This window comes from Petaurus breviceps, unplaced genomic scaffold (genome assembly GCF_028583685.1).
Source record: "Petaurus breviceps papuanus isolate PSGF00001 unplaced genomic scaffold, PetGlider_PUasm1.0 188, whole genome shotgun sequence".
In the NCBI taxonomy this organism is placed as follows: Eukaryota; Metazoa; Chordata; class Mammalia; order Diprotodontia; family Petauridae; genus Petaurus; species Petaurus breviceps.
Window position 1 is genome coordinate 36,655,355 of NW_027185804.1, and position 13,811 is coordinate 36,669,165.

General features: G+C 49.5%; 1 protein-coding gene across 1 annotated transcript in view; it reads left to right on the forward strand.

The window, feature by feature from the left end:
• Nucleotides 1-677: 677 nt before the first annotated feature.
• The window catches only part of DGKZ (diacylglycerol kinase zeta), a 63,489-nt gene continuing 50,355 nt past the window's right edge, over nt 678-13,811 (forward strand). Inside the window, exon 1 of the mRNA XM_069091520.1 lies at nt 678-1,273. Coding sequence (XP_068947621.1) covers nt 1,023-1,273 — 251 coding nt within the window. The 5' untranslated portion in view covers nt 678-1,022. The remainder of the gene's footprint in view (nt 1,274-13,811) is intronic.

Sequence of the window (13,811 nt, forward strand, 5' to 3'; positions counted from 1 at the left end):
ACACACACACACACCCCCCCCGCCCCCCGCCCTCCACCTGCCTGAGACGGGCTGCAAATACCAGGACCGGAGAGGTTGGAGGGGGGGGGTTGAAGCTGAGGGGGCACTGGTTGACAGGGCTGCTCGCTGAGAAGGTGGGAGAGATTGACAGCAGCCAGAGCTGAGGGGGCCGGTGACTGGCAGCGGCTGCGCCGCTGGGAAGGGGCTCCGGCGGGCAGGCGGGGAGGAGCTGTCGGGGCGGAGGTGGCCCGAAGCAGCAGAGCAGAGCTCACTCTCCTCCTCCTACGGGAAGGCTGGCCCTGGCTGACACTCCTCAGGGCCCTCCGAGTGCCCTGGTCGGTCCCTGACGGCAGCCTGAGCCGGGGTCCTTGTCCCGGGACAGAATCCGGCTGACTGCGCACAGGAGAGCTGCGGGGGCAGCGGCGGCGTCGGTGTCGGTCGTAGGTCCTGGTGGCCGGCTGTTCAGCGCTGCGCTCCGGGCTCTACAGGGTTAAGTGGCGGCTTGCTAGTGTCTCTAAGGTGACATTACAGCCAGAGTCGGAGAGTGGAGAGCGCAGAGCGCAGAGAGAGCTCGGCCCCTTTCCCGCCGCGCTCCGCCGTGCGCTGCCCCGCATCTGCCGCGCATCCTCCCCGCCTGCGCGCAGGGCCACCCAAGGGCTCCCGAGGGCCTGCGGCCCGCCGCAGCCTGCCAGCCCGCTGAGGCCCCTCGGGCTGTAGCCTTCCCACTTCCCGCTCCCTCCCTGCCCCTGGCTCGGGCTCCAGCTGCGTGCGGCTCTGCCTGCTTCCTGCCTTGGCACACGTGAGGGTCTCCCAGGGCTCATCGCCTTCTGCCCCCCTTTGCAGGGGACCACACCGCCCCATCTCCCCCAGAGCCGCGTTCTCCCTGAGAGGGGAGATAGGCTGAGAGAGATACGTGAACTTGGCCTGAGCGGAGGCCGCGGGGTACACTTGCTCCCCGCCCCACAGGTGGCCCAGCCGGTGCTCAGTGCCCAAGATCCCCAGCTGGGAGGGAGGCCGGCAGGATGGCTGAGGGGCCCAGGAAGGGAGGAGGCTCGGTCGCCGGCGGCGGGCACCCCCGAGACTGGACAGGCCTGAGCCGGGGAGCAGAAGCCGAGGAGGAGGTGGTGAGACGGCGGTGCTGGCGGAAGGAAGGGGGCGCGGCGCGGCCAGACTTGTCACTGCCGAGGCTGGCGTGGCCCCGGGGCACTGCCGAGGACTCCCCCGTGGAGGAGCAATTTCACCAGCTGAATCTCAGGAAACAGGTGTCTTACAGGTAAGGTCACATGCAGAGAGTGGGGAGGGGGTATGAGGAGCCTTCTATCTAGGACCCTGCAGCTGAAATGCGGCCTCGCCTTGCACCTACAGTCAACTAAGCTAACAGTCTATCCTTCCCAGGATTTTACCATACCCTTAACCCCCTTTCTAATCAACCTTTGTCCACGGAGGTGAGAGCCTCAGCTCCCCCTAATGGGGGTGATGGATTCTTCTGGACCATGCAGGCACGATCTAGCAGCGAACTAGGGAACCAGGCAGCATTCTCCTTTTGGGTCATGACTGACACTTGGCATGGGGGGAGGGGGCAGGGGGGGCACACAGAGCAAGGAGATGCTCCACCCCCTTCTCTGCCCGTGGTGGGGGAAAGGGGGCAGATGGGTACTCAAGCATGGCTCCTCCTGCACCTCCCTCTGCCTCCCTGCCTCTCCAGTGTCCTATCCCCCTCCCAGGCTACCCCAGGCAGCTGAAGGGGAGGGACTCAGATTTCGGTATTTGCCCCCTCCTTGCCCATCAGCAGAGATTGGAGGAAACAGTTTTCTGTCAATATGCAATCGAATTTTTTTCTATTACTTGGCTTAGTGAAGAGACACATGGGAGAAAGGGGTAATTATGACATGAAAAGAGGATACAGGAACCCCATCTCCAGCCCCAGACGTGTGCTCAATGAGGTCAGGGGGAACCTGGAGCTAGGAGAGACCTTGGCGTTAATGGAATCCACCTCACTCACTGTACAGATCAGGAAACTGAGTCTGAAGGAGAACTAAGTAATTTGCCCAAGGCCACAAAGATAATCAAACATGGCCCTTCAACTCCAGATCCAAAACCTTTTCACTGGACTTCACCAAAAGTCAGAAGACAGGGGAGCCTGCCCTGGCTGAAGCAAGGACTGCTGGGAAGGAGCTTCATCAAAGCAGCCCAGTCCTGGGAGTGTGGACAATATACTAAGCCTGGCAGGCAGCCTACCCCAACCCCGTTCATCATCATCTCTCCTTGTCACCTGCCACAGAAATGTGTGTGGTTGGTGCTCACCAAAGTGGCACCTTTCCCACAGGGAGGATGAATGAGTGAGGGAAAGAATAGAGTTCACCAGGGCACAGAATGGGCTTGAGGAAATAGCTTGAATTCTGGCGACATCCTCTTTGATCCCTTAATATTATAAGGATACAGATTCAGAATGAGCAATCTTGGGCTGAGGCCAACTTGTGTGCTGGCCACCTGGGGGTGGAGGGAGTCACCAGCAGAACCTGGGTCATGAGCATCACCAAGGAAGGATAAACAGAATTGGGAGAAAGAGCTTGGCTGGGGAGGGGAGGAAAGAGGAGGATGCCGGAGGATGGAGGATGGGATGGAACTTGGGTAGAAAGGCTGAGATGGATTAGCTAGGCAGCCCTGCAGAGAGATGGGCACAAGGTGCCTTTGATAGGAAAATTCAGCCCTTTGGGGAATGTAGACTGAAAAGATCCAGGATAATCAGGTTCTTTTCAGCCTGGGGGGGGGGTGCGGTGAGATGGGGGTGAGGGAGAGGTATCCAGGACAGGAGAGCTAGAAGGAGCAGAACAAACCCTCCATCGTGGGTGACTTGGGAGCTGTGTTATATATGTCTCAGGTGCTCAGGCATTCAAAGAAAGGCAACAGTAGTAATAGTAATAATAGCACATTTACATAGCACTTTAAAGCACTCCATATATACATATATAAATATATATATATATATATATATAAATCTCATTTGATCCTTACAACTCTGTGAGATGGGTACTATTATTCTATTTTTAGGGAGAAAAAAACCTAGGGTGAGATGAGTTCAGTGACTTGCCCAAGGTCATACAATTAAATAAGTTTCTGAGACAAAATTTGCACTCTGGCCCCAACTCCAGCTCTCAGTGCTCTTACCTGTCTGAAAGAACACTGTCCCTGCCCTCCGTGAGCTCCCCTGCTAGTAGTGATGAACAAGTCGGTTCATATAAGCTCTGTACAGATGACCTCAGAGAGGTCCTGTGTTAGCAGGAGGTTTGGGGCAGAGCTGAGAAGAGGAAAGGCCTCCCTCCCAATGGAGGTGCCATGAAGGGGCCGGCTTCACCTGGTCAGAGTTAGGTCATCCCATCTGTGGCTGCCCCTCCCACTCACTGGGAGGCCTCTGACTGTCAGGGGATAAGTGATTTGGAAGGAATCAGCATTTATGCTGCCTATTGTGGGCCAGGCACAGTGCTAGGTGCTTTGTGAATATCTTGTTTTATTGGAGGTAGGTGCTATTATGATGTCTACTCTTCAGTAGAGGAAACTGAGCTAGGGAGGGATTAAGTGGCTTGCCCAGGGTCAAACAACTAGTAAGTAGCTGATGGAGAAGCTGAATTTAGGTCTCCCTAATGGCAGGCCCAAAGCTATATCCACTGTGCCACCTAACTGCCAAGGAGAAGTGAGGTCCTTGTCTGGCCTGGTCCTTGGAATTACAGGGAACAGGAATGAGACAGGGCATCAGAATGGGAGAGGAGCTGCCCTAGAGAAGAGGAAGACATCCCATCTGGGCATCTACTCTGGGGCTGGTCATAGAGCCCCCAAATCAGGGAACGCTGGGCACCTCAGGACTTTCTCAAGAAAACCAGCAGTGATGCCTCATCCATGTTGTGCCCACTGATGGCACATTCCTTAGCTCCTTCTGACCCGAGGGAACGCAGGATTAGAGAAGAAAGTCACTCTTCTGGTCCTGGTGAGACAGTATGGGACAGTAAAAGTAGTCATGAATTCAAATCCTGACTAAACCACCTTAGGTGGCTTTAACTTTTGGCCTTAATTCTATAATCTATAATGACAACTCTCATTTCTGAAGCACTTTAGGGTTTACAAAGCTCTTTTCTCCCAGGCAAATGTCCCCAAATTTAGGGTAAGGGTTAGTTAGAGCTGGGCCCAAATAAGGGACAGATGGAGATGATAGATGAGACCCAAGCCCCTGACTTCTCCAAGTTCCTAGTCCAGAATTAGGATCCCAGTGTCTCCGGGTGAGGGCATGCTCTGTGTTAAATCTCCCTACCCACCCTTCATGAAGGATTATCAAGAGAGATGAATGAAAAGGAGAAAGGGCTGAGAGAGATTCCAGAGCCGGGGATGGAAGGGGAGGAGGGCTCTGCCTTCCATATAAAGTGGGCCTGAAGATTTGGATCAGGGCTGGAAGCCTGCCAGCTCCATTTTGAGTCATGTGCTAAGTAAGAAGAAATAGGCCAAGCAGCTACCCGGCCCCTGCACCCAGGGACCACCTCTTGGTCCTCTCTAGCCAGACTCAATAGTGCTTGTGCACTGCTCTTAAAAGAAATGGTTTCACTCTCCTTAGAACCCAGACAGGTGAGGTCAACCTCAGAAAAAGGAACAACAGAAGGGGTCACAGGTTGGGAAAAGTGAAGGAAATGTGCAGGGAGCTTCAGACCCCTTTCAGCTCACTCAGAGTTTATTTACAGAGCACCAGGCACTGGATTGGGCCTTGGGGAGACAGACAAAAATGAGAGTGGCTGTCCTCTCTGAGATCACCTTGTCCTGGGGTTAGAACAGGCTGAGATCACTGGTATACAAATGAATCTTTTGGTTTGGGGGTTTTCCATAAGCCAGGGAAGGGGGCAGAGAGGAAAACCTAGACCTGTAGCCTCAGGTAAGGGACTGTTGAATGTCTCTGCCCCAACTCTCACTCCCATCACCCAGGTCCTAACAACATGAGGAACAGAGTTGTGTGATAAGAGGGACAGAATTTTAGCCTCAGAGGGCAGGTGGGTGTAAGCACAGAGGGAATGACCAACCAAGAGACCGGCAACATTGTGGCTTGTAATCTGACCAGTAAATACAGCTAGGAGAAAAGGTGGGGAGGAGAAGTAAAAATAAGTCTACTGGGACCATTCGGTTTTGGAGGGCTCCGTAGACTGACACAAGGTGCCTGGTCACTTGGTACACAGTGCCACCAATAGTAATGCTCATTTATTCATTCAACAAGAATTTATTAAATGCCTGCTCTATGCCAAGTACTGGGCTTTGCACGAAAAGGAAGCAGTCCCTGACTGTAAGAAACTTACATTTATTGTGGAAATCATCATGTCAGAGTTTGAGCTGAAAGTCGGATAGGTGTTTCAGTGGATTGACCCGAGTTCAAATTTGACCCCAGACACTAGCTGTAAAATTGAGATAATAGCACCTACCCCCCAGAGTTGTGGTAAGGATTAAGTGAGCTAATATCTGTAAAGAGCCAGTTATCGTGCTATTCTTGTCTAGTCCAGCAATTCTCAAAGCGTGGTCTCCAAGAACAAAACTATTTTCATAATAATACTAAGATGTCTTCATTTCTAATGCAGTAAATATCGATATAAACCCACATGACCAAAAGCTCTTTGGAGTCCTCAATAACTTTTCAGGGTAAAGGAGTCCTGAGACTTCAAGTTCTGAGAACTGTTAATCTAATCAATTCCTTCATCTTACAGATGAGGAAATTGAAGTCCAGACAGGTTGAGGGACTTGCCCAGGGTTCCACAGGAAGCAGGTGCCTGAGTTCCCCAAGTCTTCCAATTCCAATTTAAGTTCTCTTCCCATCACACTGGCCACCTGAGTCAGTCTCTAGGTCCCTCAAAAGGTCCCTGCTGTGTCTAGGGGACCCTGTACTGAGAACTGAACAAAACACATACAGAAGGAAGAAATTACAGGAAGCTGCTGGGGCTGAATTACGTGCTCTACTAATTAATAGTGTTTCTAAGGAGCCTTAAGGTTCACAGATGGCTTTACATAACATCATCTTATTTCAACCTCACAGCAAACCTATGAGGTAGGTACTCCAGGGGTTTGTTAACCCATTTTACAGATGGGGAAACTGAGGCTCAGGGAAGTGAATGGGACTGAGAAGGGTTAGAGTGTGATTTAAAACCAGGCGTCTCCTGAACTCCAAGGCCACTCCACCCAGCTGACTGTAAGCCTTCTGGTGAGGCAGTTTGGAGAAAAAGAGTAAGATCAGAGACTCCTGGACCTAGAACTCAAAGGTCATCTAGCCTGACCTCTCATCTGATGGATGAGGAAAGTCCCAGGTGAAGCAAGTCCCTATGACCTCCAGGATCAAACAGAAAATCCTCTGCTTGACATTTCAAGCCCTTTATAACGTGATCCCTCTCTACCTTTCTAGGCTTCTTACATGTACTAACCCCTTCTTCCCCATAGCTGGTGACGCTGTTCCTCCCCAAGGGTATTCCTTCTCCCAGCTCTACCATGGCTCACCTGAAATGCCCTCTCCTCCCCTCCCCTCTCCTTCCATGGCTGCCTTTAAGACAGCTCAAAACCCACCTTCTGAAGTAGGTCTTTCCCACCTTTCCCTCTGGGCTTACCTCCCATTTACATTCATCCATTTCAGTCACGTCTAACTCTTTGTGGCCCCATTTGGGCTTTTCTTGACGTAGATACTGGAGTGGTTTTGCCATTCCCTTCTCCGGCTCATTTTACAGATGAAGAAACTGAGGCAAATGGGGTGAAGTGACTCACCCAGGGTCTCACAATATATATCCTGTATTTACAAGGATGGCAGGGATTGGATTTTTGCGTCTGTATCCCCAGGGAGCACTTCAGAGATGCCACAATAACTTGCCCAAAGTCACACATGTAGTGAGCATTAGATGTACAATTCGAACCCAGATCCCCTGACTCCAGAGTTGTGCTTGTCATCCTTTGTACATGGAGTTGTTTTGTTTGTTCCCAGAGGGAAGAACTTGGAGTCCAGAGAGGAAATCGCAGGGAAGCAGGTTTCTGGGGGATGGGAGGGAAATCGCTCCTCGTAATTAGCGATCCAGAGGGAATCGGCTGTCTCTAGAGGAAGGGAGTTCCCCCCATCACGGGAGGTCTCCAAGCAGAGTCTTAACCATTTGTCAGCAACATAGTCGAGGAGACTCAGTTCACTACAGATTGAAAAAGATGGCCTCTGAAACTCCTTCCAACTCTGAGATCACCTTTGATAAGCATCTATTAAGTGCCTACTAAATGTCTGACTCTGTGTTAGGTTGTGGGGGTAAAAATACAAAAGTGGGGGATACACTGGGGATATAAAAACAAATATACTTTGTGCCCCCCAAGGGGCTTACACTCTACTGGGGGATAGAACATTGAAATAAGTATACACAGGATATATACAAAACATACAGGGATGGGAGGGGGTGGGGATGCTAGCAATTGAGTGTATCAGGAAAGGAAGCTTGAAAGATCTGGAACTTCAGCCCTGCAGGGAGCTAGGAATTCCAAGATAGGGAGGTGAAGGGGGAGTGCCAAGGCTTGGATATGGGAGACGGTTGGTTGTGTCAGAAGAAGGGCAGGTTGGGTTAGAAGAAGAATCATTCTGAAAAAGCAAGGTGGGGCCAGCTCGTGAAAGGTTGTGAATGCCTACTGATGAGTCTAAGGGAGAGATTAGTGTAGGCTGGGATGACTTGAGAAGCCTTTGTGTAAGGAAGTGGGACTTGAGCTGGGCTTTGAAAGATGGGTAAAGAGGAGGAGGAGGAGGAGAGAGCTGACCCCCCGACTCTCCCTCCCAGAGTCCCCACTCATCGCTCCCGCAATCTCCACCAGGCGGGGCATCAGCTGCCAGGGCACGCAGGGGTGGATGGCCCCCTGCTGCGGGCACACGGCTCCTCGTGGGAGGGGGCACCTGATCCAGCAACCTGGCTGCTATTTACCAGCCGCTAAAAATAACCCACAGAGTGACTGAGAGATGGGGCCGATTTGTAATTTAAATAGCAACAGGATAAAGCAGCAAGCTGGGAGAGATCACATACTGTCCCGAATTAAAAATGCAAAACCTTGGGGGCAGGGAGCTGGGAGCAGGGAAAAGGCATGGGGAGCAGGATCCCTCCTGGGGACAGCGGCTGACTGCTGGAAGAACAGGAAGCACGGGCACTCCATCCCTTCAGCCTTCCTTTGCCAAGGGTGGGGTTCAGATTTTCATTGTTTAGCCCTCTCCTTCCTACTTCCCCTGGGCAACATTGCCTGATCTCCTTCCTAAACTAGCATGGCACATAGGAAATTGCCCTGGATTGTGGGGGGTGGGGTTCTGGTGCCAGTTCTGTCTCTGTTTGCTGTATGACTTTTCATGAGCCATTTTCCACTGCTCCAAACGAGGGAGTTGAGTTAGATGATCAGGATGGGGTCCCTAACGTTCAATTACTAGTTCTCCAAGATTATAACAGTCCCCACCAGCCTGTTCCCAGGGGACAGGGTCAAAGGCATAAGCTGTCAGTTTGCTGAGCAGCCAGTCTCAGAGGGAATCTGGGGGAAAAGTTTTCGGCATCAGAAGGTAGAAGGCAGAAGCTGGAGCCGTAATAGAGGGTAGCAAACTAATTCAGTTCAACAGGCATTTAAAAGCCTGCTTTGGGCAAGGCAGACACCATCCTAGGAAATGAGGACATAAAAGTAAAAAGCAGGAGAGAGTTCCCAGCCTTCATAACTATGTTCTACTGAGAGATAAAAGATGGTCATTTGTGCCTTGATCTGTGATTTCACTAGTCCAGGGAACTCTCTGGAGGGGTACTGGACTCTTTCTGCCACCACAAAATTACAGCTTTTCCTTATCATTGTAGAGAATCCACTGGGCCACTGAGAGATTAAGTGATTTCCCCAGGATGGGGAGTCAGGGGTCAGCGTCTCACAGCCAATAGATGTCAAAAGTGAGAACCAAACCTAGGTCTTCTTGATTTTTTGACCCCTCTGTCCAGCATTCTAGGCTGCCTCTGGAAACAGATTTGAGGAAGGAGCTTTGGAGGTCCAACCTCAGAAGAATGTAAATGTCTTAGGGGGCAGGGACTGTTCAGTCTGTCTCCCCAACACCTATCACAGCACCAGACACAGAATAGGTGCGTAGCATAATGAATGCATGATTAATTTTTTCAACCCCTAAATTTTACTGAGAAAATTCTGACTGAAGTAAAATGACTTGTCCATGGTCATGCCAGTAATGAGGAGCAGAGCTGGGATTCTAACCTAGTTTCTCTGAATCCAGATCCAGCCCTCTACCTATCACTATATCACAGACAGGTAGGTACCTCCAGGAGATCTGAGGAGGGAGATTTTCCCTGAGGGGATCAAGAAAGGCTCCCCACCAGAAAACCTTGAAGAAAGCTAAGGCTTCTAAGAGGCAGAGGTAAGGAGGAAATACATTCCAGGCCATTTCAGCTGGAATATAGAGCTCATAAGGAAGACATATATGAAAAGGCAAGCTGGAGCTGGACTGTGAAGGGCTTTTTGTGTCAGGCTGGAGAAGCCTGTACTTTATTCCAGACATAAAAGGGAACACGAGACTAACAAGATGAGACCTGTACTTTAGGGAGGTTAGCTGTGAGGAGGATGGATTAGAAGAGGCAAAGACCAGTTAGGAGGTGACTGAATGAATGTAGTAACCTTGGGAGCAGAGGGAAAGGCACAGATTCTAGAGATGTTTCAGATGTCAGATGTGGAATCAGCACGACCTGGAGACTGAATGAGGTAGATGACGGAGCAGAAGAGTCAGAGATGGCTCCAAAGTTAGGAATTTGGTGACTGGAAGGATGGGGCTGCCCTTGGCAGAAATGGGGACGTTTGATCCAGAGGTGAAAGATGATGAATTTTGTGTTGGGCGTGTCCCACTGCAGAAGCCGATAGAGCATCCAAGGGGAGGTGTCCAACAGGCAGCTGGACTCTGGAGGGAGACAAGGGCTGGACACCAAAACCGGCATAAAAATGATCATTTAACCCGTGGGAGTAGATGGGATCATCAAGGGAGAAAGTACAGAAAGAGAAGGTCCAGGGCAAATATCGTTAGGACAACCACAGCTAGAGGGCAGAATACAGAGGACGGCTCAGGAGAAGGGGCTGAGGAGGGGTCGGAGACGCAGGAAGACACTCAGGGCAGAGCAGCCCATTTTGACAAATGGGGCCGGGGACGCCTTCCACATTGGGTCGGTAAAGCTCCCCTTACCTCCCAGGTAATCAGAATCATTCCATTTGGGTGGAATTCAGATACAGCCCTCCTAAAGGCGTTAGCTGCCGGCAAATCTTGTCTTCTCTCTAGGCTTCAGTGCCTTTATGTGTAAAAATGAGGGCTTTGAATCAGCCATTTATGAGGCTCCTTCCAGCCCTGACTTTGTCTTATTTTCTTAGCTCTCTTCCCAATTCTAACATTCTACGTCCAGATTGCCTTCCAGCTCTTGACATTCTTTGTCCTAAGGAAACTGAGAGCTCTGCCATTCTTCTTCCAAGGCCTCTCCCAGCTCTGCCATTCTATGTTTTTAGGGATCTGCCAGCTCTGGACATTCTAATGAACATTCCGAAGGAATTAGATTGAAATTTTGCTTCTGGTTTCCCCATGCTCAAGTCAGGCCATAAAGAACTAACATCAACAAGCCAGGATCTCAGGAAAGAGGGATGGGTGAAATCAAATAGGAGTAATGCATAGGATCATCCACTGTGAGCTGGAAGGGGTCTAGGAGTTCATCTGATCCAACCCCCTCACTTTATAGATTCGCTCATTCATTTAATAAGAATTTTTTAAGCACTTCCTATATGCAAGGCACTTTGCTATGTCCTATGGATAAAAAGACTAACATGAAATTGCTCCTACCCTGGAATCAGAAGGACCTGAGTTCAAATCCAGCCTCACACACTTAACACTTACTAGCCCTGTGACCCACTTAACCCCAATTGCCCTGCCCTACCCCCTACAAAAAAAAAGGGAAATAACATGTATGCAGACAGAAAACGAAACACAAAAAATAAACAAAGTAATTTCCACAAAGAGGGCAACAGCAACTGAGAGATCAGGCCAGGCTGCCTGTAGGAGGTGATACTTGAGCTTTGAAGGAGGTGAAAAAGTCTAAGAAGCAGAGGTAAGGAGGGAGTCTATTTCTGGCTTGGGGAAACTGAGGCTGTGATAAGTTAAGTGATTTATCCAACGTCACACAGATAGCTTCTGCTCAAAAGGGCAATGTTCTCTTTAAGAAAATGGCATTGAACATTAGGGTTAAGCCATAAACTCCTAGAGCTGGGCTTCCTTGGCAGTCTGGGGGAGAGTAAGGACTCTGGTTGGTTCAGAATCATGGTTTTTAAATAATTGGAGAAAAAGTTACATTTCCATTAAAGGATAGTGAACATAATGATGAAATATAATTTTTCCCATCAAAGTTCATGAACCCCCTGAAATCTAAGGGCACCTGGAAGCAGGAACTGCTGTCCAGGAGGGGAGACCTGGGATTGTTTGACCAACTGCAGACTGTGCTATTTGCTATTGGTGTGATCTGGGGCAGGATCATCTCACCTCCCTGGGACTCAGTTTCCTCAGCTGCAAAATTAGGGGCTGCATTAAATGATCTTTAGGGTCCCTTCTGCCTCTAAATCTTATCATTAGAGGCCTTGACTCTGGGCTAGGTGAAGGAAAAAATTGGTTGGAGCTGATCGACACTGGTTTAGAGTCCTGAAAGGCCCAGCAGATTGTGGGGCAGCAGATAGAGGGCTAGGTCTGGAGTTAAAATCCAGCCCCAGACACTTACTAGCTGTGTGACCCTGGGCAAGTCACTTAACCTCAGTGGGGATAACAACAGCCTCTTCCTTGCAGGGTTGTTCTGAGGAACAAATGAGATAATAATTGTAAAGTATTTAGCACAGTGCCTGGTACATAGTAAATGTTACATAAATGTTAGCTATTTTAAGAAGTTATTATTATGGCTATTATTAACCCACCTTTTGGTCAGAGCTTAGCGATCCCTTGGGAAAGGAGGTGGGGATTACTGTCCTGTGGAGGACAGAAGGATGTGTCAATGTAAGGGGGCTGTGTTTCTGACTTTCTTGCTAACTGTGAGGGGGGAGGGTTGGAAGGGTGGGGGTGAGGTGGTCACTGGCCACACCAGCTGACTCTCTCCTGCAGCCCTGCTGACCAGCTAATAGCCTTAATGAGGCTCCACATAAGCTGGCTAATAAAATCGTGTCTCTTTCCAGCTGGCATGGACACATCTGTCTCCTCAGCTGGGGGGAAGAAGCTGGGCCCTGGGGCTGTGAGGGAGGCTTAGAGATCAGTGATGAATGGAAAGTGGGAGGAAACTCAGGTCTTGGGCAGCAAGATATCAGTGGGTCTCTCAAGGATGGCCTGTGCTGCCTTGTCGCTAGGGGCCAGGAAGGCCGGATGTCGGGGGGAACCCCTTTGTCTCACCCCTTCCGTTCCTGCAGTCAGGAAGCCAGCTTCCCTCCCCTTTGTGAAGACTTCCGGGCACCTATATCCAATTTGATTCGACAAAGATTGATTGAACGTCTGTTACATGCCCAGCCCTGTGCCAGGTGCTGGGGTGGGTGAAAAGAGGAGGGGGAAGGAAAGCCGGAGCCCTGGCCTCCTGGGCACCCAAGTTTGAGGCCCCTGAAGCAGAGAACCTTAAGAAAGAATGTCCAGGGACCAGATTGCTTGGTCAGTCTGAGCTGGGGCTTCTGAAGCAGGAAGTCAGGAGAGAGAATCTTGCCACCAACACTTATTATCACTGACACCCTGGATAAGTCCCTTCTCTCCAAGACTCACCTTGCTCATCTACAAAAAAAGAACATATTTTTTTCTTACAGAAAAGCATTAGCTCTGACTACAGCTAACTTACCACATGACCTTGGGCAAGCATCTTTCTTCCCTAGATCTCATTTTTTTTTTCACCTAAATAAAACACTTCCAGTCAATCAACTTTTATTAATCTATTAGAGTGCCTACTAATGCACTCTGAAAACTGTGCCAAGCCCTGGTCCTCATTTCCTTATCCTAGACAGGTTCATAGAAGGGATTGATTTATCCAAGATCACACAGAAAGTTAGTGACAAAGCTATGTTGATGCTGCTCTGAAATTCTGAGATCTCTGGTGAGAGAAGGTAGAAGTTGAGTGGGATCTTGAGGATAGAGTAGGAATTTTAAATGAGAGAAGAGTTCTGAAAAATGATTTGTAAGCATTCATTCATTCACTCTACAAGCATGCCTAAATTGTTCATACCCTCTGATCCAGTAAATTCACTACTGGGCATAGATACCCTATATACCCCAATATACCCAAGTGAGTATATGCCTCACTACTAGGCATATACACTCATCTGCCCCAATCACAGAAAGAAAGATGTTATAGGTAACAAAATATCTGTAGCAGAACTGTTGTGGTAGCAAAGGCAGCTAGGTCAGGAGGGCCTGAGTTCACATCTGACCTCAGACACTTACTAGATGTGTGACCCTGGGCAAGTCATTTAACCCCAATTAGAAAGAAAGAAAGAAGGAAGGGAGAGAAAGAAAGAAAGAAAGAAAGAAAGAAAGAAAGAAAGAAAGAAAGAAAGAAAGAAAGAAAGAAAGAAAGAAAGAAAGAAAGAAAGAAAGAAAGAAAGAAAGAAAGAAAGGAAGGAAGGGAGGAAGGGAAGAAGAGAGGAAGAGAGAGAGAAAGAAAGGAAGAAAGAAAGAAAGGAAGGAAGGAAGGAATAGAGAGAAAGAGAAGAGAAAGAGAGAAAGAGAAAGACGGAAGGAAGGAAGGAAGGAAGGAAGGAAGGAAGGAAGGAAGGAAGGA